We start from the raw sequence: 23,887 nt of genomic DNA on the forward strand, positions 1-23,887 counted from the left end.
GATCCTACACAGATTACTTTTGCTATCAGTGAGTGCATGGCAGCAGTTTCCTTTCATTGGCTAGATAGGACAAACAGTTCAGTTATCACTCAGGTGCACAAGGTGAATGTGAGAATAGAAAAAAGAGCCCTTCAGGAATGTGGCCTGATAATGACATATCTATCTGGGGTTGCTTTGATGCCATGAAATCCTAAAATATGCTGAACTACAATCAATGCTTCACCAAAAGGCACCATCACAGAGCGTGCTGTAACACCTGAAGCAAAGGTATAGATCTAGTATGAAAGGTATTCTATGCAGGATGTCCTAAAACACAACGTAAAGACAAGGACTGTCTTCTGGAAGTCGAGTATTAGTCAGAGACCCCTCTGTTGATTAAGATTCTTCAAGGTTTAGCTGTTAGATTTTCTTGTTTTGCTTTTTTGTACAGTCTTGGGACATTTTGGTCCCCAGATTTTACTGCAAAGTGGGCACTCCTTGCTTTCACTCTACTCTCCTGTACATGCAGCTGCAGACCCCGGATGAGTCTTCATGAGAAGAAGGAAGCTGCCCAGTCAGGCTCAGAGAAAACTTTATCTTCTTCCTTCTGCTTAGAAATGGTAAAATTTACAGCTCATAGCAACTTAATACAATACAGTTCCTGGCTTTTGTTTGTTTTCTTAAATGTTGATGCACATATACAATAAGTCGCTTGCATAGTTAACATGCATTAGCTTGGAGAGCTAACTTGGCTTGTTTACTATATTACATGACAGTGCTTACACCCTGAATGGACCCCATTAAAACTTGCAAATCTTTATGGAATAAAAAAAGAGCAAATCAACTATTTGTATTGACCAGCCAAGTCCAATTTGACTAAAGCTGCCAGTTGAATCGAATTTGGCAGTTCAATACAAATATTTGACTATTAGTTTTGTTTTTTTATACAAACTTTTTAGGTCCAAATGGGCTAAACAGGACTGTCAGTGTGACAGCGGCATCAACTTCATATAGTAAACAAGCTAACAGGGGCAACAACGGATCACAAATGCGCAACATTTTTTGCCAGCACTAAATATCAACAAATGCCAAAGACTGCACTGTATTGACTTGCTGTGAGCTGTAAATTCACCACTTATTCACCTTACAGAGTAGTGTCTCTCTCCTTTTGTGCCGCTGCCTGCATGTCTGCAGCTGCAAAGAGAGGCGTTTAAGTCTAGAGCACTCACTCTGCAGCAAAATCTGGGAACCAAAATGTCCCCATAGGTGCACTGCACAGGAAAAAAATGACTGCTTGATTTGAAACATTCTCAGTCAATTGAGGGTCTCAGACTGATGATTTGAGCCTCTTCAAGAGGCAGCCCTACATTTGCCTAACATAACTCTGAGTTGGGAACAGTCCTAGTCCCAACTCATACAATAGTTATCACTCTAAATTATCACTTGTCACTCACAAGACGTATGTAGAAATATATTTATCAGCAGAGACCCTCTTTTTTTCTTATTTTATACCCATTTTGCTGTGTTGGGTAGTGACCAGGTGCCAGACTGTAAGCAGCATGCATCCAAGAGGAAGCTACAAAAAAATCACAAACAGCGCACCAAAAAAGTGAATCTGTGGTTGGTTTTCACTTTTGCTGGCAATAGTATTCAGAAACAGTAACCAACAATTCCTGCAAACCTCAGTACCTTTAATATAATGATTTTTAGAGCGTTAATGAACTGAGAATTTGTCAGGTGGCTTAAACTTCAGCAATCAGAATGCACAGTGCAACTCCAACAACCCCTGGATTTTCACCAACGGCAGATCTGTGTAGGTGGGATACTATTAAAACTTAACTTGGCTCAACATTCATCACCCAAACCCACAATACATGTCAGTGAGGTTATATCAAACATCACGAGCTGAATATCGGAAACTAATGTAAATCTATGTACTTCCAATCGACTACTGTCCCCTATGTTACCTATCATCATCACACAAGAGGAGCGAGGAATTGTATAAGAGGAGAAGTGACAGTGGAAATCCTAAATGGCAAAAGACTTACTCTGTCCCACTCTCCACCATCTGAGTGAGCAGGGAGATACCGTCCAGGTTGATGAACTCTTGGGCGAAGGTGATGTCCCGTGACGCATTGGCCAGATCCTTCAGAGACTCCAGCTTGGCGTCCATGCTGGATGACTGGATTCGTTCATGAAGCTGGACGGCAGTTTGGTACTAGAGTGAAATAGGTGAGGAGAAAAACTTTATCAAAAATGCGTTGGGATATCAAAAATAAAAATATCTCTCTGTGCACCCACTATGACCAGAGTGTTGCATTTACAAGGATATTTGCAAAGAAATAAAACTTACAGGAGAGGTGGTCAAGCGCAGGATTGATCCATTCTTAATGTCATTGCGATTCTGTGGAGATTTACCAAGATAAAAGCAGAAGTAAATGAGCACTTGAGGCATATTTTTACCTTGAATATTGCTGCCTGGTGTTAAAAACAGATAACCAAACCTTTTCTGTGATATAGAAATTCGTGGCATCAGCAATCTGCAGAGCAAAGTTTTCATGGTTCCCCAAGGACCACCTAAAAGCCATTGGATGGAGAGAGGAAAAAAAACATTGCATAATTGGTGTTAAAAGTGGAGAACGACTCGTGTAAAATAGAACTAATAGGATTTAGGTAGGGAGATCGAGAGAGGGGGCATTTGCAAGAAGCCCTGGGAGAATTATTTTCAAATCCAAAGGCATGCAGACACACATTTAAAAAAAAAAATCCAATGCAGACTTACCCCTCACACACTTCTTTAATGATGGCTGAGAGAGGCTTTTTCTGTGGAGGAAGGCAAAACTACATTTAGTCCACAGTCCAAGCACAAGTTCCGAAAACAGCAGTCAACTCAGAGCGAGCAGCAATTACTTTATATTACAGGACTGGCACAATGAGAGGCTGTTCTTCAGGAGCCTGTATTTAACTGTCCCACTGCTGATGTGGGATAGCTGACCATGTCTGTAGCACCATTTAATTCAGTGTTATTGTACTTGAAACTGCTTCCAGATCAGCAGCTGTGATATTCAGTTCCACAGTGGTGCAACTCTGTAGCTTTACTCAAGCACTGTTGAATACATGTACAAATCAAGCTTCTTGTGCTTTACGTGAGTATTTTGGATCACTACAGGGCTGTTGTTCTGACACCATGAAAAGGAGACTTTTTAGAGATACATGTTTCTCACAGGTCTGCATCGCCACAAACATATCTTATAGAATATGATGCATAGTTGTAAATTAAAGTAGCCAACAGCGTATAAAGGAGTTCAAAATAGCATAACCTTTAATATCTACAGCAGTGAAATGAAACATCAGCAATCAAAGAGACAGGGGCAAGTCAAATTCAAGGATATTCAAATACTCTTTCAAGCACTCAGTTTTATTTTCAAGGATGAACATATTGCATCTGTTGCAAAAGAGTTGTGCAAATTTGTAAATGGAGCAAACATGATTCCAGGGCCTAAAATTAACTTAATAATAATAACTGGTGGAATATTCAGGCAAGGGCAAAAGACAAAGTGTTTCATAAAATAATTTATCACTCTTTTCTCCTCTCAATTATATTCAAATACTCTTTAAAGGGCCGAGTTAAAAATGCCTGATTTCAAAGGTATTCCAGGACTTAAACTTCTGAGAAAATTCAAATTCAAGGTCTTCAACCCCCTTTAGCACCTTGTGTGAACCCTGAACATACACATAAATCTTGGCAGTAATATTTATCAAAAACATCATATATGATGATGTGCAGGGTATACTGCACAATGAGTGGTTTTAATTTAAGTAATCTTAGTACATTAAATACTTGCACACTTTGACTTTAGTAAGGTTTTGCATGCTTTTTCAGTGTACTACTGCAGTTGCAGTAATGATATAAATACTTCTTCTACACCATCAGTATTTAGAGTACATTTGTCCCCCCAAATAAATACACGGAAGTAGTAGAGGACTTTTATCTGCATGAAATTAAATACCATTCCACCATAAAATGATGCAGAAAAGGCACAAACCAGGCCTTTGCACACCAGGGGTGACGTGAATAAACAGCACAAAATTGCCTTTAATTTGGAGGTGAATTTTGATGTGCCTGTCTATTCACTATTCACATGATAATGTTATTTTTCTTATGTTTTCCCTTTTATCGTACAAAAATGGGTTTTGTGAAGAAAAACGATCAACCGGTACGCCATATTGAATGTTTGCAGTGTGACGTGGCAATAATGAGCATTTTGATTGGTCAGACGTGTACTCGTTGGAAGTGAAACTTTGGAAAAATCCAAAGATCCGAAAAAATAAAAGCCGCAATTTTGCTCGGCAAAATGACGTTGCCGGTGTGAAAGCTTGCATTGAATAACTACAGGATCGAAAACAAAATCATGTGCACTGGTGTGCAAAGCCCTATATTGACCAGAATGCAGAAAATTAAGTGTTTGACAGTCATAATTGAGGAACCCCAAACTTCCCATTTCATCTTTATGTCAGTGCACTTTCAGTTGCATAATGGGAAATCCAGCATTTTAAGAGCCTGGCCTGTACTCAAGACTCAAAGTAAAGATTGTGGTCCTCTGTTGCTCAAAATCTTTGTCTTTTTCTTCTTTTTTTCTCTTGTTTTGTTTTATTCTGTCTTCTGTGAGTCTCTCAGCTTCATGAAGCTTAATCTCTGGAGTACCCCTTAAAAACCGCTGTACACTGTAGCTACATTTAGTTGAGCAACAGATCTGAGAGCAGGACTTCAGTCAGAGTCTTATCCACCAGTCGATGTGTGTTTTAAGGATGAGAGTGTTTAAAGGATAGGTATGGGTCTTTATCCCTACTGTGCCAAACACAGGCTTCTTAAAACACACAGGTACAAGCATGTGCACACACTCACACACACACTCACACACACACACACACACACACACACACACCAGTTTAGTGAGCATCTGTATACAAACACAATGTACAGAGCATTGTTGATGATGTTGTTGCTTCACCAGGGATTACCCTGAGCAGTGAGAGGATGCTTCAAAAAGCAAAAGCTGTCGTGATGAAGATTTACAGAGAGGAGATAATGGTGGCAGGATGATGGGCATACAGTACGTGACAGGGAGAGAAACGCAGAGCAATGACAGAAGGAGAGGGTCGGCTTATATGCGAACAGAAGATAAAAACATTGAGAAATGGGCAAACTGAATATGATGAAGGGAAAACAAGAGCAAACACAGGAAGGGGGACAGTGGATGATGATAGTGAGAGAGAGAGCAGAGTGGCTGTTGATCACAGAAACAGGGATTGGAGGAAAATGAAGCCAGCAAGCAAAATACATATGGAGGGATGAGGTGACAAATATAAGGAGCGTGTGTGCATAATGCCAGGAAGTATTAACTTAATATCTGCTTACTCGCCACTGCTGTCGTCCTCAGGCTCTTTGGGACCTACAGTACACTGCCAGAATACAGTGAACACACACACACACACACACACGCATCCAAAAGCACTTCACACTATCTGTGCGTTTTAAAAAGCTATTCTAAGATATTATACCTGAAACTGAATTAAAGAATACAAAATAAAAAATAAACAAAAACAATGTAATGCTAAAACCTGTTGAAAATATGCACAATATCCTCCTTTGATGGTAAAATATATAAAATATGCAATAATATACTTATATTGTATTATATATTATATACAAATATGTAAGAATACAAATACTACTCAAAAAATCCAGGTTTATACCTCAAATGTTCAGTACTTAGTTCTACCGTAGCTTTTTTAAAATGAGCAAATTATTAATATGCTCTATCATCAAAGAAATAGAAAAGGGTTGCAATATTCTAAAAGACATTAAACCAAATTAGCATTGCTTGGAGCTATTCCTCTACTCATACATGATCCAAGCTTTTCCCAGTTTTGAGCTGTATTATTAATTAACTCATATAATTATATACTACATATAATACATATAATTTGTGGATATTAAAATAATATCAAAAGGTAACCTTTTTTTGTATAATTTGTAAAAAGGAAAAATTGTACTTTAAGTCTTTAAATCGGCCTCACATTAGAACAAGATTTAAGGTTTGCACTGAATACTATCAAAATGTATTCTCCAACAAATAACGTATGATCTGGTATTTGATCTAGACAGTGGTTCTAGACCTTTTTAGTGTAAATGGCCCCTAATTTGATAGGATTTCCCAATCCATGTAAACCCATGCGCTGCAAAACTTAAAGCTGAGAGGACCTAGCATAGTGTTTAGAGTGAGGAAATCTGTGTAAGGTAGTAGGGATTGGAGGTGGATGGGTCAAACTAAATAAGACTTTCATCAGGAAACCCCAGTTCACACCCTTTGTGAAACCAAAAGTCAAAATTTGTTAATTACAGTAGCCTGAGACTTAATTGTGTCACGTAACATCACAAACCCAGTTTTGTTGCATAAACCTATCTGCAACCGTTTCACAACATAAACCACATTACAATGTGTTTTAGTTGTACATCACATAGACATGCTAAAGTGTGGCCTGTGCATCTCAATGAAAGATGTGACAATTTTTGACATTGGGTTGGTTGAGGAGGTAACTGAAATAAAAACCTATGATCACAATAGTCACTCTTATGACAAAATGTGTCTCTTCTGACACGGTCCTTTACCTCTAAATTGTATCTCAACTGAGGTTTAACTTGTTTAACATGCACTGAAATGATTAACATCATCCGTCACCGACTGTTTTAGTTTATAATTCATTTGGACTGGTCTGGGTCTGTTAAAATGTACCAAATAATCTAAATTAATTTATATTTTCGAAGTTATCCTTTCCACAATCTTCTTCTTTTGGCCTCCATCTCCTTTCTCCTTTTATCTCATCACCTCTGAGGTTTACACGCACAGCGCTTTTGCCAACCCTTTCATCATCAAGGAGTCACGCCACCACCACTATCTCATCTACTCTTCCCCTACTACTCCATCACATTTACCTCTCTGAACTCCCACATCTTCCTCTCTCTTACTATCAGCTCCACTCATCTGTGCTACTGCTATCAAGTAAAGAGAACCATGCAGGTGTCACACCTGCTATTCACCTTGTGCAATGGCAGAAATGTGAAAAGCAAAGCTGTGATCTACAGCACAACAAAAAATTATATAAGTCTGGTGTTCAGTGATTATAAACCATCTGTGAGCTCTTGAGCTCCTGTTATCTGACACAAACCTCCTCTCTCCAATGGTGAGGATAACAAGCACACTTCCTCTTTTTCTTTCCGAGGCCATACGGTTATACAACAAGCAGACTTCACCAGCTCCTAATGACTGATGGCGGCATTGTCTGCATATCCATTACAGACATCTTAAACCAGGCATGTCAAACCGGTCCACAGGGGGGCCGGTGTGGCTGCAGGTTTTTGTGCCAACCAACCAAGAGCACACAATTTGACCAATCAACTGTCTGAAGACGGAGATCAGTTGATTAAATGAGTCAAGTCTGGTGTGCTGCTACTTGGTTGGAAACAAAACCTGCAGCCACACCGGCCCCCCTGTGGACCATTACGTCACACAGGCATTCATTTTGATTTTTCACTTCCTGAACATTTTAATTTGTCTGCTATTCTACAGTCATTATGTATGGACTAGAATCTCCCCTAACAGGCTATCAAAAAATTCAATCTTATTTGGGGTTTCTTCCACAACCTGTCCCTGTTGGATTTACTCTTTTGTTGTTATAACGCTATTCTCATCAGCTAAAGACTGCTTTATTCATTACATACACACAATCTATACATTATTTTTTTATTTAAAAAAACAAAACATGCTGCTTTTGGCATACGTTTGCAGCCAAAAGTCACTTTCCGTAGCATCAGGTTGAAACGCTGCCAGTAACATCGTAATAAGTGTGGGCAGGAGGGGTCGTGGATGGGTCCAAAAAACAAAGGACTTTCATGCTGGAGTCCGCAGTTCACTTCCTTTCTGAATGGGATGGGTTTCTTTTTTCTATACCTTACTATGTGCCTTCTTCCCCTAATCCTAACCATCTGTGCCAGCATGTGCATTTGTTGACGTTCCGGGGTTGATTGATATTTGCTTGTGTGGTCGAAACATAACCATGTGCCAAAACACCCCACCGTGTGCATTAGTTGACATCTCGGTAGCGACATCCTGCAACATAAACAGCAGACGCAGAAGGATACCTAAAACAAAATATGTAGACTCAGAGGTCTACTGCAAAATGGCAACATGTGATGAATTGGGATGAGAACGTGTTGGGCATTTACAAAGTTTCCTAAATGGTAATCTATTATACACACCTGTAAGAGGTGGCTGTAGATTCCTGAACACTGTCCACCCAAAATTTATAAAGCTGCAAGTCAATGTTAGGGCGTCAGTGATTGTCTGTTGACCTAGTAACTGCTGTGTGTCCCGCACCATGGGCCCTCATTGGTGTTTGTCAGCTTTTTTTTCCCCATCGACTCAGCATGTTGAATCAGCAGAGCCCGTGGGTGAATGAGAAATGAGAAACAGAATGGGAGAAACAGAAGTGAGGAAAGTAAACAAAGAGCTAACGTCAAGAGGGAGTGAGATGGAGACAAATTTGTCATATAGGGTAAGATTATTTTACTTTAGCCACTGATCTGTTTAGCAGAAAGGCGCGACGTGCAGGTATATATAGGAAAGTATACCCACTCCCGCCTTGTTAACCTACCTATCTACCTAGCAGTACACACATCAACTTACCCCACACCACTGCTTCTTTCAGACTGCATAAAGCACCATCACTGTTTCTTTTCCTTTAGTTTCACTCAAATTTTCCATCTTGTTTCCGAAACGTATTTTCTACCTGCAGACATCTACAGCCCTTCCACCTTGTTCTCTCCATGTTCTCTATTACATTTCTCACAGACAATAACAATAAAATGCTTATTACAATCGTCTGCACTTGTACCAATTCCCCAGCTTTCCAACAAAAACATCGGACTTTTGTGCCTATAGGGCATTGAAGGTATTTGGATAGATACAGAAATCACAGTGTGATTTATGCACACAAACACACAGGCGCAGATGTACCTAAACACACTCTTCAACTAACACTGTAGAGGAGCGCACACACACAAACACAGACAGAAATAAGAAGAAAAAAAAAAGAAAACAAATCCCCATACAAATGGAGACACACATACACAGAGGTGTCAGCACATAAGCGCACACACATGAATAGTAACAACTATTCATGTTGCCACACAAACACACCCACGTACTATTTCACTTATGCAGAGTTGTACCCACGAAAACAAACAAAAAAACAATCGCAAAAATTCGCCTACACACACTTTCTCTGGGTCTCAAGACAGTGCAAGCAGCTGAAGCCCACTCCCCATCGCATGACTCAGACGGCCATATGCTGCTGCAGGGCCTATTGTACAGAGATGCAGAGGGAGGAGGAAGAGGTGGGGGCTGATGGTGGAGGACAAGAGAGGGGGAGGCACAGCACAAGTTTCACAGTTACAACAAAAGACGGGGAGGAGGAGTGAGAGAGGGAGCGCACAGGAGAGAAAGCAAAGGAGGACAAGGAGGAGGAGGCAACAGATAGGAGGAACAAAAGGAAGATGACAGCCAGAGATAACAGAATGAGAGAAAGCAGAGGAAGGGGAGGAGGAGAGGTGGATTCCTAAAGATGCAAGAAAGACCAACTGACAATTCAGACTGAGAGCTCTGCTGATAAGGAGGCATTAAATACCAAAAACGACGTCCTTAAATGTACGCTTAAGTGCCTTAACGACCTCATGGCAAAACCCGAAGCACATGTGCTCCGTAGTTCAATGTTTCATTCACTGGTTCATCCCCGAGAAGGGCAATCGTGGCTCCAGTTGCCAAGGTGACTCATGAATTGTACAATCATTAGCCCATCCATGACTCACTCACACACACACACACACACACACACACACACACACAGACACACAGACACACACACACAGAACAGGCCATTTTACACACTGTATGTGTAATCAAACAACGTAATGGTAAACATGTCATCCCCCGCCACAAGGTAGTCATTGTTTGGGCTAATTATTTTATTAGCATGTCATGCACTGTTTGTTAGATGCCGATGATTGCTGACATACTGTATGGCCTTTATCTGAGCCGTGTGCTGACACACTTGCTGTGTTAAAAGCCCCTTATCAGGCAATCAGCATCATGATTTTAGCACTACAGATTGCATTAATTTAATCACAAATATCACCAGTATTGTTGAAAGCGTTCTCTGTTTTGACCCTGATTTACCACATTATGTAAATCAGTGACATTTTTAGTGATGATTTGAAAAAATCAAAAACAAATCCACTATCAAACTTTTTATCAAATCTAATCTAGATTAAGATTTTAGCTCTCCTGGTTAATTAAGGTTCTAAACAACTAAACCTGATCTGCAGTCTACACTTAACACTTTCATTTTTAGGGGAAGCCCAGCTGATGTTCACAACCTGTATCTTCCACTTAAAAACCAGATAAGCGTTTCAAAATATGAACGGTTTAGGAGCTGTTAGGAATTGATCAGGAACTGTTCTGATCTGATCTCTAGGATAAGTGTCAGGGCTGATCAAGGCATTTTTTAACTGATGGGAATCAGCTATACTGGGCTTTAAGTGTCTATGCAGAGAAACGCAATGAGTGCAGCTGCCCTCAACTTTCCAAATCTACATCTCCTGTTCAGTGCACTCTGAAAAAATGAAGTATTGCATCGGATCTCTGTATCAGCAGATATGCAATATCAAATGACATGAATATTATGATCGGGGGAAAAAACTGATTGGGACAACCCTAGAGGGCTTATTGCAACAACAGCTTATTTAAAGCTCCTTATAACCAGACAACAGCTAAAAAAGTTCATTTTTATCCTTTACAGCTACAGCCGATATAAATGAGAAGCCTGCTACCCAACCAAGTGTCCCTCTGTACAAGATTTGTTAGCCTCTGAGCTTAGCCAGTCCAGGTATTTTGCCATGCAGGAATTCATGGATTGTTTCTGCTCTGATAATGGCCTAAACAGATCTGGCATTGGCCTGACATGACTGATCACATATCATATATATAATGAATAAATATATTTTTTAGTCACTTTTCTTTTAGAAAAATAATAACTCTAGAAAGCTAAACTGATGGTGTAAGACGAAGGTTATTAATTACAGAACCTCTGCCCTCACATTCAGCATAATGTCTTCAAAGTTATGTCAAAGCTGTGGCTGTGTTGCCCGTTAAACATCTTTAATTAAGGCTCTTCCTTTTGGTAATTAGTATAATTGTTAGAAACAAACAAGGATGCATCTTGCCCTGATCACACCTGCCTATCTCCTCCAGACACACACACCCCCACACATATAAACTACTTTCACGTAAGCACAACAGCAGATTACTGTGATAACACTGTGTTCAGACAAAACATGCACCTTGTTTAATGTCTGCTAGGTTTTGTCTGCTAAATTTAGGCTTAGTCTGGATTTAAAGGGCAGTTATGTTAAGTGATAATAAGTCTGTTTTAGTGCTCAGACACGTACCTGGTCTATCTCCATGAGCTTGGGGAAGGCCCCCGGCCACTCAATGGCCACCTTGACGATGTCTGCCGGCGGTGGCATGGCTGACGGGGGTGGGTGGTGTGGGTCTTGCTGCCTCACACCTCTGTCACTACTGCTGGAGGTAGCTCATCCAAACCTGCAGGAGGAAAGTAAAGGAGGAGGAGAGGATGGAAAGAGAGATTAAGGGAAACAGAAGTGGATGGGAATAAAAAGAGGAAAATGGAGCACATTAGTGGAGAACTGGGTCGTTTTTTGAGTTGTTTGCTTGCATTAGAGTCCTCTAAATTCATAGAAGATTATATATGACTGTGGAGAAAAGTTAACAAGGGCAATGCTGAAAAATACATAAGAAATTAGTACAGTGCTGCACTCTGGAGACTGCTCATCAGCAATTGATATATTCATATTGGCAGTAGAAACTACTGAGCAGCTCAAACCAATAATTCACTTTCATACAACATTTAAAGAGGAAACAGGGTGTGTTCATTTGCATTGGAAAGCTGGAATTTTGGATTTCCCAATAAGAAATGTCAACTGGAGATCCCCCAATTACCATGAGTTCACAGCACCACACGGCAACTTCTGAGAAAAACGGAATGCAGCTTTTTCAACCCTCCAGCCCCAGTCTAACATTTCCAAGTAATATTATTGTCGGTGCTGCAGTTGCAAAAACAACCACATCACTTTTGGTTTTCCTTAGAGCCTAGCAACTACCAACAATACAGGATTGACACTGCATTTGTTTTCCACTGTTGCCTCGCTTGCTGAACCGTCCGCCATTTCTACTGGGGATGGTGACAGCAAAGAACTTGATAACCTTTGGTAACTGGGGATAGCTGCTAATAGCTGCTGGAGAAAACAAAGTCAAGTCAAGTCAAGCCAATTTTATTTATAGAGCCCAATATCACAAAACACAGTTTGCCTCAGAGGGCTTTATAGTGTACAACATCCCTCTGCCCGTAGACCCTCCCGAAAAACTCCCGAAAAAGAACCCCTGTAACGGGGAGAAAAAAGGAAGAAACCTCAGGAAGAGCGGTAGAGGATGATGAGGGATCCCTCTTCCAGGACAGACAGACGAGCAATAGATGTCGTAAATAACAAATGAAATACAATCATGGCAAAAAAGGAAAGAGAAAGAGAGAGGAGGAGAGAGGGGGAGAGAGGCACAGCAATAATAGAAACAGATGCATGTCATATTACAATAACGGTAGAGGTGAAATTATTAATTGCACTCTATGATGATGTTGAGGGTGATAATAACAGTCTCATGCATATGAAAAGCTCTAATCTCTTCCTATGTCGATTTCACAATGGTTGACCCACTTCCTGTCTGCCGTAAAAATAATCTTCATTTTAAGGGGCGTGTCTAGAAATCGACAGTTCGACAAGTAAAATGAATTTTTATTTACAGGTGCAATTTAGTCTTAAACCTGAGAGGCTAATGTACCAGAGTCATGTCTAGCCTAACTAACTAATTTTACAAATACATTGATACAACCATTAAAAAGTTTGTTCACACACTTGTTATTTTAATTTTTTGGCACTTTTATACTGTTCACACTATACACTATTTATTTTTGGAGGAACAGTTTTTTTTATAAATTATGGAAGCTTTATGTTACATTTATGTGGTGTCGCTGTGTTGCGTTGTGATTGGTAGGCTTATTTATCTTTTAAAATAGACTATAAACACAATTGTAAGACACTGAAGTGTTAGTTATTAAAGAAGGTATGGGTAGTGGAGACAAAAATGATAAATTAAAGCTATGCTGACTTATGTGTCCGCGGCAGTGATCGTATTTCATGCCACCCCTGCATAAGTTAGTGCCCCATGTGGGCCACCCCAGTAAAAAAGTCTGGACATGCCACTGTTCACTGTCCCAGATCATACCTGGGGACAGACAGAATTTCAGAGTGAAATCAAGGCTTATAGGGAAGCTATCTGAATGCAGATGGTGTCATTATTTCAGAACCATTACACTTTTAAATCGATGTTTAATTTATAATGATAAGTTAAAGCAAAGAAATCTGTCTATATCCACTTTAAAGATCTAAAGGAAAATAGTCAATTGACCTACTTACACCAGTTCACAGTTATTTGAGCAGACACACACAAAGTATACACACTGGCCCCTTATGCAATCATCACCATCTGAGGTCAGGTTTCCCAGTCGCAATGCGTAAGGGTCTATCATTAGTGCTAGTATAGAAACCACACATGCATTACCGGCCATCTCAAGTCATTAGACCACCACAGCTAGAACACGCTCCCCCATTTGTGTCAAGGTTGACTTTAAAAACTGAGCATGTCATGCAAATTCCAGCGCTTAAAATGGTATTCAAATAGACAGTTCAACTTCTAACACCCACTTTAACAAACTAAACCAGACAAACAGAGTTTTCATTCGTCCTCTGAGATGACTTTTTTCCAGCGGTAGCCTAATTTAATTTGCAGTTGTTGACACACAGAACATCAGGACGTGCCGGTGGGGCAGATTCACTCAAGAGCTTAATTCAAATCAAAGTTTAACTGCTAATGAGGTCACAGCAGGTGAGTGAAAAAAAGTTACGATGTTTGTAAAAGATCTACTCTGTTTCATTGGGACAGTCATTCAAACGCTGCAGAAAGACACAAACGAATCCTGCAGCATCTTGCTACAACTTCCAGAGTGTTATATGTGACTGCTTTTAAACACACTCACAGCAGTAAAAGTGCAAGAGCGCCCGCAGTTTGACAGATAAAGCAGCTCCATCTCTCTTTCACAGAAGTGATATAGCAGCACTTTAACCACAATAGCCAGTAAGCATGCAGGACAGCATCAGCTTAAGCAGGTTACTAGTACAGAGCTTCTTTCTCTGCCATATACCTCTGGCTTAAAGGGATATTCCACCAATTTCAAGCCAAAGCATCAGTTTAATCATCACGAAGAGCACAAAACAGCTCTTGAAAACTTTTTTATAATGTCTTCAGTCGTTCTGGATGAGCTTTGACAAGCCTTGAGTAATTTACTCAAGTGACATCACCGCGACTTATCTGCTTAAAAGTGTAACTGATGAATAGGCCTGACTGAGAGCACTGAAAACTTTATTTTTCAACCTTTAAAATAACTTGCTCAGTACAAATTTTGGTCAGAAGGGTTGAGTATCATTCCCATTTGAGCTGATAATTCTTCCTCTTCTGGTACCTAGGATTTAGTGCTGGTACCCAATGGTGCTACCAACATAATTTGGTTGATACAGTACTAAGTTCATTACCACACATTTGTTTTTTATTGTCAAATTCAAGAGATCTTCACACAAAAAAAAAAGTTATATATGTGAATGTATGAACAATACATTTTTGCAGATACATTGCCATCAGATTTTATGATTTTCTCTGCACATATTCTCAAATTTCAACATTGGCATCAGTCTCAATAATCCAGTCTCAGTCAGGCTTTAGTTTGGAGACTACAACTTTATATCATAAAACCTCCTTCCTAAAATGGAGTGTGAAGTTTGTGAAGTGTGGGTGTTTTTAATTATTATTTTTTCGTTCTTTTAAATTGCATAACTTTATAGTATAATACTAAATCGGGAGGCAACAGCAATGGGCAGAGAGGGGACAAGGACAGAGTGAAGAAATGATAAAAAACTGTAACTGTAAACTGTCTTGCTCAGAAGTTGTTGTTTTCTTACAGCTGATACAAGTGATACTAGTGAAAAAAACAGTTTTGTATGAGTATATATTGCAATATTACATTTATTGCTATAAGATTTTCTTAAGTTCTCAAATATCAACATTAGTGTCAGCCTCAAGAATCCAGTATCAGTCACTAAAGTGAACAACATTTAACATAAAACCTGCTTTACAAACTGGAGTGTGTGTTAAGTTTGTAAGGTGTGGGTGTTTTTTATTTTTCGTTTATTTTTTTCTTTCAAGTCATCCAACTTTATGGTGCAACACCAAAACAGAAGATGAACGCAATGGCCAGAGTGAGGACAAGGACAGAGTGAAAACATGACATAAGAGGTTTAAAAAAACATCATGCTCCAGTGAGTCACATAAGTTAGCTACTAACATCAGAAATAAAGTAATGTCTTTTACTGGTGAAAAAACAACTCTGAACCTGAACTAAAAAACATGTGCACCCTGTCATACACATAGCAACATGCACACCACCTCTCCTCTTTTACACTAACACACCCCTCCCTGGCTTCTGTCCCTCTGCAGAGGACGACTGTGATATCTGACAGAGGAACAGGCAGCCAGCTTGACCTGAAACCCTGCGGCTTTCTAAAATAAGCCAGTTAGAGGTCCCATGGTGGAAAAACAGCCAAATCACAGTCACTCCAAACCACACAGGGTGAGCTGGGTAAAGCCACTTCTGCATGCTTGCAGGGGGTCTAATGAAACCCACCACCGACAGTTATCAAGTGGAAAATGCACCATAGATATCCCTAAAACCCACTGAGGAAGGCATCAATAATTCACCTTCCGAGCCTGTCTCAAAAGCTTGGATCATCCAAGTTCCTGGTTTAGAAGCCTGTTTACATATTTAATCTCAATCCATAATGCATAAAAACAGGCTCAGTGTAATTCCTGGGAGAAAACTATTGAGCAGAATAGTGTGAGTGCTCATATATACAGCATGTGTGCATGAACACAGGCAGAATAGAGAGTGATGAAATGTGTGTGCGCACAAACACTGACCAAAATTGTTTGTGTGCATGTCTGGTGTGCCACTGTACAGTGCAAACAGTACTGTGTGAGGATTTGTATGTATGTGTGTATTTAATGAGCACATATTAATCTAAAGATAGTTTACGTAATGAGACTGGCCTGGCGTTATGTGTGAGTCACCCCATAATGATCCACATAGCCTTTATTCAAGGGCCCGTTGCCATGGCAGCCGCTGCATCAATAGCTCGAGATGTGGATGCATCTTTCTTTCCAAAGCGCGTGTCATACTCAAGTCACGTTTGTCACAACTCCCCAAAAATGACTCACTCCACCCCTCTGCTTTGAATTTCAACCCTTGAAATATGACCGAGTGTGTTTATTGAAGATTAGAGTAGTTTCGTAATGTATTTGAAATACTTTATGAGACGCATTGCCTCCAGCGAGGCTCAGTGTATGCAGCTGTGTATCTGTCTGTCCCCCCACCCCACCCACCTCTCCCCTGCAACCATATGCAGAGAAAATATCTCTTCTGATCACATTCTTGAAAGAGCAAGGAGGTAAATAAAATATGAAGAGAGTAAATTGGAAACAAAACACGGAGGGATGCATGAAAACATCTGGCACAATCCTGCACACATTACACGTCATGGAGTATTTGCTAAAACAAACATGTATAGTTTTAATATCAGCTGCACTAATCAGTGTATTCTGTTAGAATAAAAATGGGTCTGACGAGCCTCACTGTATGCCCAGAATGTGCAAATGAGTGTTTAATTCAGTTATATTCTATAGATAACCGCATGTTAGTCATCGATGCACAGACCATCATCCTTCTCAATACTGACTGAAGACATGAAGAGGCAGTTAGTGATGGCTATAAAATTGTTACTCCTGAGACTGACAGTCAAGATTTTAACCATGCCATAGCTGAGTGGCTATAAAAAGATTAAAATGCTGATTTGATGGTTGGTCTGAAATATCTCAAACACTATTACACGGATTTCTATAATATTTTGTACAAACATTCATGCTACCCTCAGGATGAACTGCAATAACTTTGGTGATCCTATAATTTTTCTTTATTTTTTTTTAAAGATTATTATTTGGGGTTTTTTCCTTTATTTTATAGGACAGTTGTAGATTGACAGAAAATGTTGGAGAGAGAGGAGGAATGACACGCAGCAAAAGGCCACAGGCTGGAGTGGAAGCCAGGGCACTGCAAGGGCCTCAGCATATGGGGCGCACACTCTAGCAGGTGAGCTAGAGGCCAATCCTATAGTTTTTCAACCTAGCCAGTGTGAGGTTCTCATTTTGGGTTTAGACTGAAATTTTTGCAACAGCTATTGGATGGATTATCTTGAAACCTACCTACCTCTAATTCTGGTGCCCCTGCTTGGACCTAATCTCCTTTATTGTGATCTCAAGCACACACACGTAAAGTTAAGTGAGCCAGGGTTGTGAAAGTTAGGGGGCCAGTGGTTCCTTTCCTACGTCTTACCCCCCCAACTTCCGGTCCTCACGTCAATCTTAAAACTTGGCCTTCATTGTGTTGCGATGCTATTGCAGTGACAAAATCTGTCCACAGACAGACAGACGGACAGACAGACAAACCTGTCAAAGTTCTTAAAACAACTTCTGCAGTAGTTCCTGCTACACCAGGTGCCACCAGGACCAAAGTTTGCCATGATGACACACACACAGGCTCAAAAACCAAAATGTGCCATCATGACTTTCTCATGGCTGGTAATAATAAATTGACTGGGATGATACATCAGTAGATATTACCTTTTGTACCAGAGCCAAATGTCGGTATCTGTTGGTGGATGAGTAATGTGAAACTACAACACAGAAATTATTTATCTGAGAAACGGTGACACCATTACCCAAACAGAGATTGCCAACAATTTTTTTTAAACTGTAAAATCTCTTATCCTGATCTTAAATATCAATATTGGCTTCTAAAATCCATCAGTGGTTGATTGAGCTATATTATAAATTCAAAATCTAAAGTTTGACTTTAGATTGGTTCACCTTTGACCTCCTGCAGTCCTTTGAGTGCACACAGTCTTTCTTAGTAATGCACGACTGGTTTTCATATAATCTGGCTAACCTGACATTTGTTTATGGCTTGTCCAACTGCCCAACTGCTCATTTTTTTGCCCAGTCAGACTTTATTGTAGCCTAAGTTCCAGAAATAAGACCCAAGATGCAATAAACAGAAACTATACTTTAAATAGAAAGTGGAGTTTGTCTGTGTGCTCAGTCAAAATATAATGCTATCCCTCTGACTGAGGTTTTGCTTTGGTTTTCCAGTGAAGACAGCGAGTATGTGTGTGTGTGCCGTTGTGTGTGCGTGTGTATTCCGAGCATCTTGTCATCATCTTCCGAGAACTAGATGACTGAGATGGACGGCCTTGAGGCTTATTGATTTGAGACATACACACACTCACCAATCTCATTGCTGACAGCCACGGTAAATCCCTTGAAAATGGGCTCATATGTAATTGAGAGGCACAGAGATTCAACATACCAGGACACCATGAGCGTGGCTACAAATGGTCCAGCGCTCATTTGCTCAACATGTTTTGTCCTGCAATCGACACACACACGCACTGCTCCAGTGAACACCAGGATTTCTCTCAGGTGTGTGTGTGTGTGAGTGTGTTTGTCTCCATATATTCTCTACATGTCATCATGAGTGTTTACTATAGCCTGGGGGGGAGGCTGTGTATCAATTCCCAATCTGTCGTTCTGGCATCTTATCGCAACTTCCTTACAGTGTAAAAGGAACCTTGTTATCGAGCTACTTGCTGTCAGAGCTCATCATGTCAGAGCAGGTGATTTGCTGCAACCTGGTTTGGTTGAGTGTGAGCGAGTGTGTGTTGACTTTTCGCTCTGCCAGAGGGTTAAACAGGCTGACGGGACTCAGAGCGCACATCTTTTATTTGGAGGAGAGCATTTGCAGGATCTGACCTTCCTTTCCTATTTTCCACTTCTCATTCATTTTCTTCACCGCATCTGACATTTCTCTACTTATTGCCAAATCTCCTTTTCCTTAGAACATATCATTTTGCAGAATTTGACCACATAGGACATAAATCAAGCAATGAAAAATCTTAAACAGACTCTACAACCTTTTTTCATTCATTTGACACACATTTATAATCCTTCCCTTGTTTTAATTGCAATAATGTACTGTATGCAACAACATGCTGCCAAATCATCACACCACTAGTCCAACTAGGCTCTAGTCCAGCAAGGTATTGTAATCTGTGAATGTGTGCACTAGTTAATCTGCCTTCAAGAGCTCACCCACCTGCTGTAACCAGAGAGGCATGTGCCGCTGAGTTACAGCAGCCATAATACCTCAGGATTTGCTCCAAAACAAACCTTAAAAAAAAACAAATCTCATGTTACCCTGTGATCTGATCTGGTGCCGGAGGTCGAAATTAAGGAGAAACCCATCAATAAAGAGGGGGAGAGGGTAAGAGGATAGGAAACAGAGATAGAGATAGGCCTGTGATTTGCTGGACAGCAGAAGAGTATAGGTTTTCACCTCAATAATTCATGATGTGTAATGTGGGGGTCACATCGTCTCCAAAGAGAGGAGAGAGAGAAAGGGAAAGAGAGGAGATGGAGATGGAGTGATGAAGGTGAGAAATACAAGTGAACACGAGGAGAGAGAAAGGGAGGAAGAGAGTGATAAGTAATTAGAGAGATAAGTAATAAAAATAAAGGCAAACAAATAAAATTAACATGAAATGAAGAAGATTAAGATCAACAGAAATAATTACAAAAAAGGATAAAACTAGAATAGCCCTCTCACTGTTGTATACCTCCACAAACCATCCAAGTTGCACTTACAGTTTACATTCATGTCTGTGAAATCATGGAGGCTTCACAAACATTTTCTACACAATCAGTTCAGTTTAGAGGTGGTCACCAAAGATTAGTGTCACCAATTCAGTGTCTGACCAAATGTCTCGCTTTCTGTTCCCGAGTTATGACGTTATAATGAATTTTTGTAGATCATTATGTCACAAAAACACTTTTGACCTTTTGGGAAGGAAATTACTTTATCATTTTATGCTATTAGACATTCGCACAAAATTTTATCATAATTTGAGTACAAATTCTTCAGTTATGGCCAAAAAATGTTTTGTGAGGTCACTGTAACCTTGACCTTTGACCACCAAATTCTTATCAGTTCAGTCTTAAGTTCAAGTGGACATTTGTGACAAATTTAAGGAAACTCACTCAAGGCCTTTTTTAGTTATCACGTTTACAAGAATGAGATGGAAGCAAGGTAAAGGTCACCTTAACCTTTGACGACCATGTTCTAATCATTTGAGTATGTGGACATTTGTGCCAAGTTTAATCTTGACATAACACATTAACAACAGATGGATGCAAGGTCACTGTGACCTTTGGCTATCAGGATCTCTTCAGTCCATTGTTGACTCCAGTTGGACATTTGACTTAAATTTGAAGAAATTCTCTTGAGCTGTGCTTGAGATATTGCAATCACAAGAGTAAGACAAACAAGGTAAAAGTGACCTTGACCTTTGACCTATGACCACCAAAATCTAATCAGTTCATTGCTGAGCGCAACTGGACATTTGTGCCAATTTTGAAAAACAAAAATCCCTCAAGGTGTTCTTGAGCTATTGTTTACTTGATAATGGGACGAACATTCAGACGGATGAAGGGACTGACGAACAACCCGAAAACTTAATGACTTTACCCACGGCCATCGCCAATGTAGAGGCATAAAAACCTGCAGATAGAGTGAGCAGGAAAAGGGCACAACAGAGCAAGTGAAGAAAAGACGATAAAAGAGATCAAGATGAGAGGACAGAATAAGGGAAAAGAGTGTTTGAGAAGGAAAGACAGAGAAGCAAATGTAAGACACTCCCTAAACTTTACCTCAAAGTAAACAGAAGAACAACTTATCCAAGATCGAGAACCCAAAAGCTGAATGTACAAGAATTGTACAAAATACAATCAATACTACTACTCCTGGTGGAGTCACTCATATCCTGCAGTACAACTTATGTAACTATGCGGCGTATGGCATTTGTCTCATCACATTTCCAGTTCTCTTAAAGAATCCATCAAAGATGCTCACTCTCCGCGTTAGAGGGATTTTAACACTTTGAAGTCTAATTAAAACTTTTAAAGACTTGCTGATGGAGAGAGAGAGAGAGGACACAAATAGAGTGAGACTAAAGGCAATAATATCAAGGGGAATGTGATCTCAGTAATGCACATCCTTTCCTGCCAGCTCCTCTTGGGACCTTTTACTACAAACCCTAATGGTGTGAGAGAACATGAGGCAGCAGTTTTTACAGACAATGTCAGTGTGACCAACCTCGGAAGTTTTATAAAAAAAAAAAAAAAAAAGCCTTTGTTAACACATTTGCTAAACTGTTATACTTAGTTTTTTTTTCAAAGTATGTCAACCTTTAAATTGTAGATGATTTTATGATTACCTCAGGCTTTTGCATTTAAATTACAATTAATTTGGAACACTTAGCAGCCTGATGCATGCTAAACACCATTTTCCAGACTTTGTGAGTAATTTTGACACATGATACACATACATATACATATAACGCCTTTCTCTCCTTAACTTCTACTGTCACATCAACTATACTGCAACCAACAGTGTTGAACTCAAGACCACCTAAACGGAGACCAAGTCATGACTGAGACTACTGTAAGACTTTGAGGGGTCGAGATTGAGTCAACACTAAGACTACAGTACTGCAAGTCTCACCCTGCATGACACATTTGTGATAAACTGTGGAGCATGCAAGCCATGCACACTCCTCAAACTGATCTGAAAGAGTGACATTCCTATAAAAAAAACTCAGTAAACAAGTTAAGACTCCTCTTCATTCATCTCTTTACATGCATACTTTACATATGTGTGTATGTGTTGCACAGGCTATTTAGTGATATCCCCACAGTTGTGATTTTGAAACAAAATCCCAAGTCCTTTTTGTCCAGGACCGAGTAAAAATGTGGTTATGTCCCAAACAAGACAGAGACCTTCAAAAGTACCCCTTTTCCACCAACAACCAACCAGTTCCGATCTGGTTCCCACACCTAATTTTGAACTGTTCAGAGCATTTCAATTAATTGGTTCAGAACCAGAAAAGTTGGTTTCTCAGCTGAAACCAAAACCACAGTCAACTGACAAATCAAAAGACAAAAAGAAGGTACAGTTTTGTCATTAATTGTTTGGTCCATGCTTGTTTTTTGGGTAAAAACCCCCAACTGTAATAACCAGATCCACTGTAATCTCACACATCCCATTTTTCATGAGCTACTTGAACTAATTGCTGACAGCCCTGATTGAAGTATAAAGTTGAGATGCTTAAATTAGTTATATGATATGAATGAAAGCTTAAGGGAAATTTCCTTCATAAAAGTCACAGATGCTAGGTCAAATCTTTTGACTCATCTCTCTTTTGCAGTTAAAAAAAAGCAACCATAAATTTAATGTAACCTCATCCTCCTACAGAAGACCACATAGGCAGCTGTCCAAAGCTTGATACTTGTCGCAAACAACTCATAGTTCAGCCACTTCTTATAAAACCCTGACTCACCCTGACAATTCTCTTCATTTTTTACCCATTTTTAAGCCATAATTACAATGGATTTGAGAACATTAAAATCTATTATTGTCATAACCAGCAACTTAAATGAAGGAAACCAAACATGTCAGCAATAAAAAGTCCTTTTTCCCCCGTTTACCCACACATACCATGAAGCAAGCTACAGCAAGATGCCATCCTGTTGATCAAAATCTTTTTTTTTTCAGCCTTAAAATGAAACCCTTTTGGATTTCCACATCCTGTGCTAAGTCCCCTTGGTGGTTTAAGTGTGTGTGTGAATCACTGTATTATGTGCATTTTGGAATATACTCATAGTTTATGCAGAGGTCTGTGCCTGTGTGTGAATATGTCTGTATTAACCTATGTGCTGGGTGGATTTCAAAAGAGCCCCTTCTAGCTCTTCTTCATCTGATGCCTCTACAAAGGGCCCGCCTCGCCGCAGGGGCCTGTCTGTCTGTGTGTGTGTGTGTGTGTGTGTGTGTGTGTGTGTGTGTGTGACAGCCTACAAAAAGAGCACCATCCTTTATCTGAGAGCTGATACAAAAGGCCACCGACATGGTGCTAAAGACTGAGTTATTGTTGCTCCAAGCACGGCGCCTTCACACGCCTACACACATACACTCGCCACAGGATGGTCATGTTACACCCTAGAGTAGAGGTGTATGCATGTCAGACACACACACACACACACACACACACACACACACACACACACACACACACACACGCCATCAACCTTAAAAAGTAACTTAACACCATCTTAAATGCAGTATTTCACTACCCTCTCTGTTTAAAAGTTTAGTAGTTTTCTGATGTACCCTCTCAGCCCTGTCAGATGAAATAAGGTATCACTTTGTCAACACAACTCATCATCAGAGGTGGGACCAATGTCATTGTTTTGCAAGTCACAAGTAAGTCTAAAGTCTATGCACATAAGTCCCAAGTCACTTGAGCCCAAACCTCTGCCTGTCGTGTTCACAATGTGTGCATTCTTTTAGCTACTTAAACCATTAATAATTTACTTTTGCTATCAATTTC

At 39.9% G+C, this 23,887-nt stretch overlaps 1 protein-coding gene across 5 annotated transcripts in view; it reads right to left on the bottom strand.

Moving 5' to 3' along the window:
* Positions 1–23,887, bottom strand: part of elmo1 (engulfment and cell motility 1 (ced-12 homolog, C. elegans)) — a 147,769-nt gene that overhangs the window by 90,357 nt on the left and 33,525 nt on the right. For all 5 annotated transcript variants that reach the window (XM_088089908.1, XM_088089909.1, XM_088089910.1 and 2 more), the window contains exons 2-6: positions 11,546–11,699; positions 2,762–2,802; positions 2,484–2,556; positions 2,333–2,383; positions 2,028–2,197 (exon numbers count right to left, since the gene is read on the bottom strand). In XM_088089908.1, coding sequence (XP_087946034.1) covers positions 2,028–2,197; positions 2,333–2,383; positions 2,484–2,556; positions 2,762–2,802; positions 11,546–11,623 — 413 coding nt within the window. In that variant the 5' untranslated portion in view covers positions 11,624–11,699. The remainder of the gene's footprint in view (positions 1–2,027; positions 2,198–2,332; positions 2,384–2,483; positions 2,557–2,761; positions 2,803–11,545; positions 11,700–23,887) is intronic.

Source organism: Plectropomus leopardus, chromosome 17 (assembly GCF_026936395.1).
Source record: "Plectropomus leopardus strain MGB_pleo_1.0 chromosome 17, ASM2693639v1, whole genome shotgun sequence".
In the NCBI taxonomy this organism is placed as follows: domain Eukaryota; kingdom Metazoa; phylum Chordata; class Actinopteri; order Perciformes; family Serranidae; genus Plectropomus; species Plectropomus leopardus.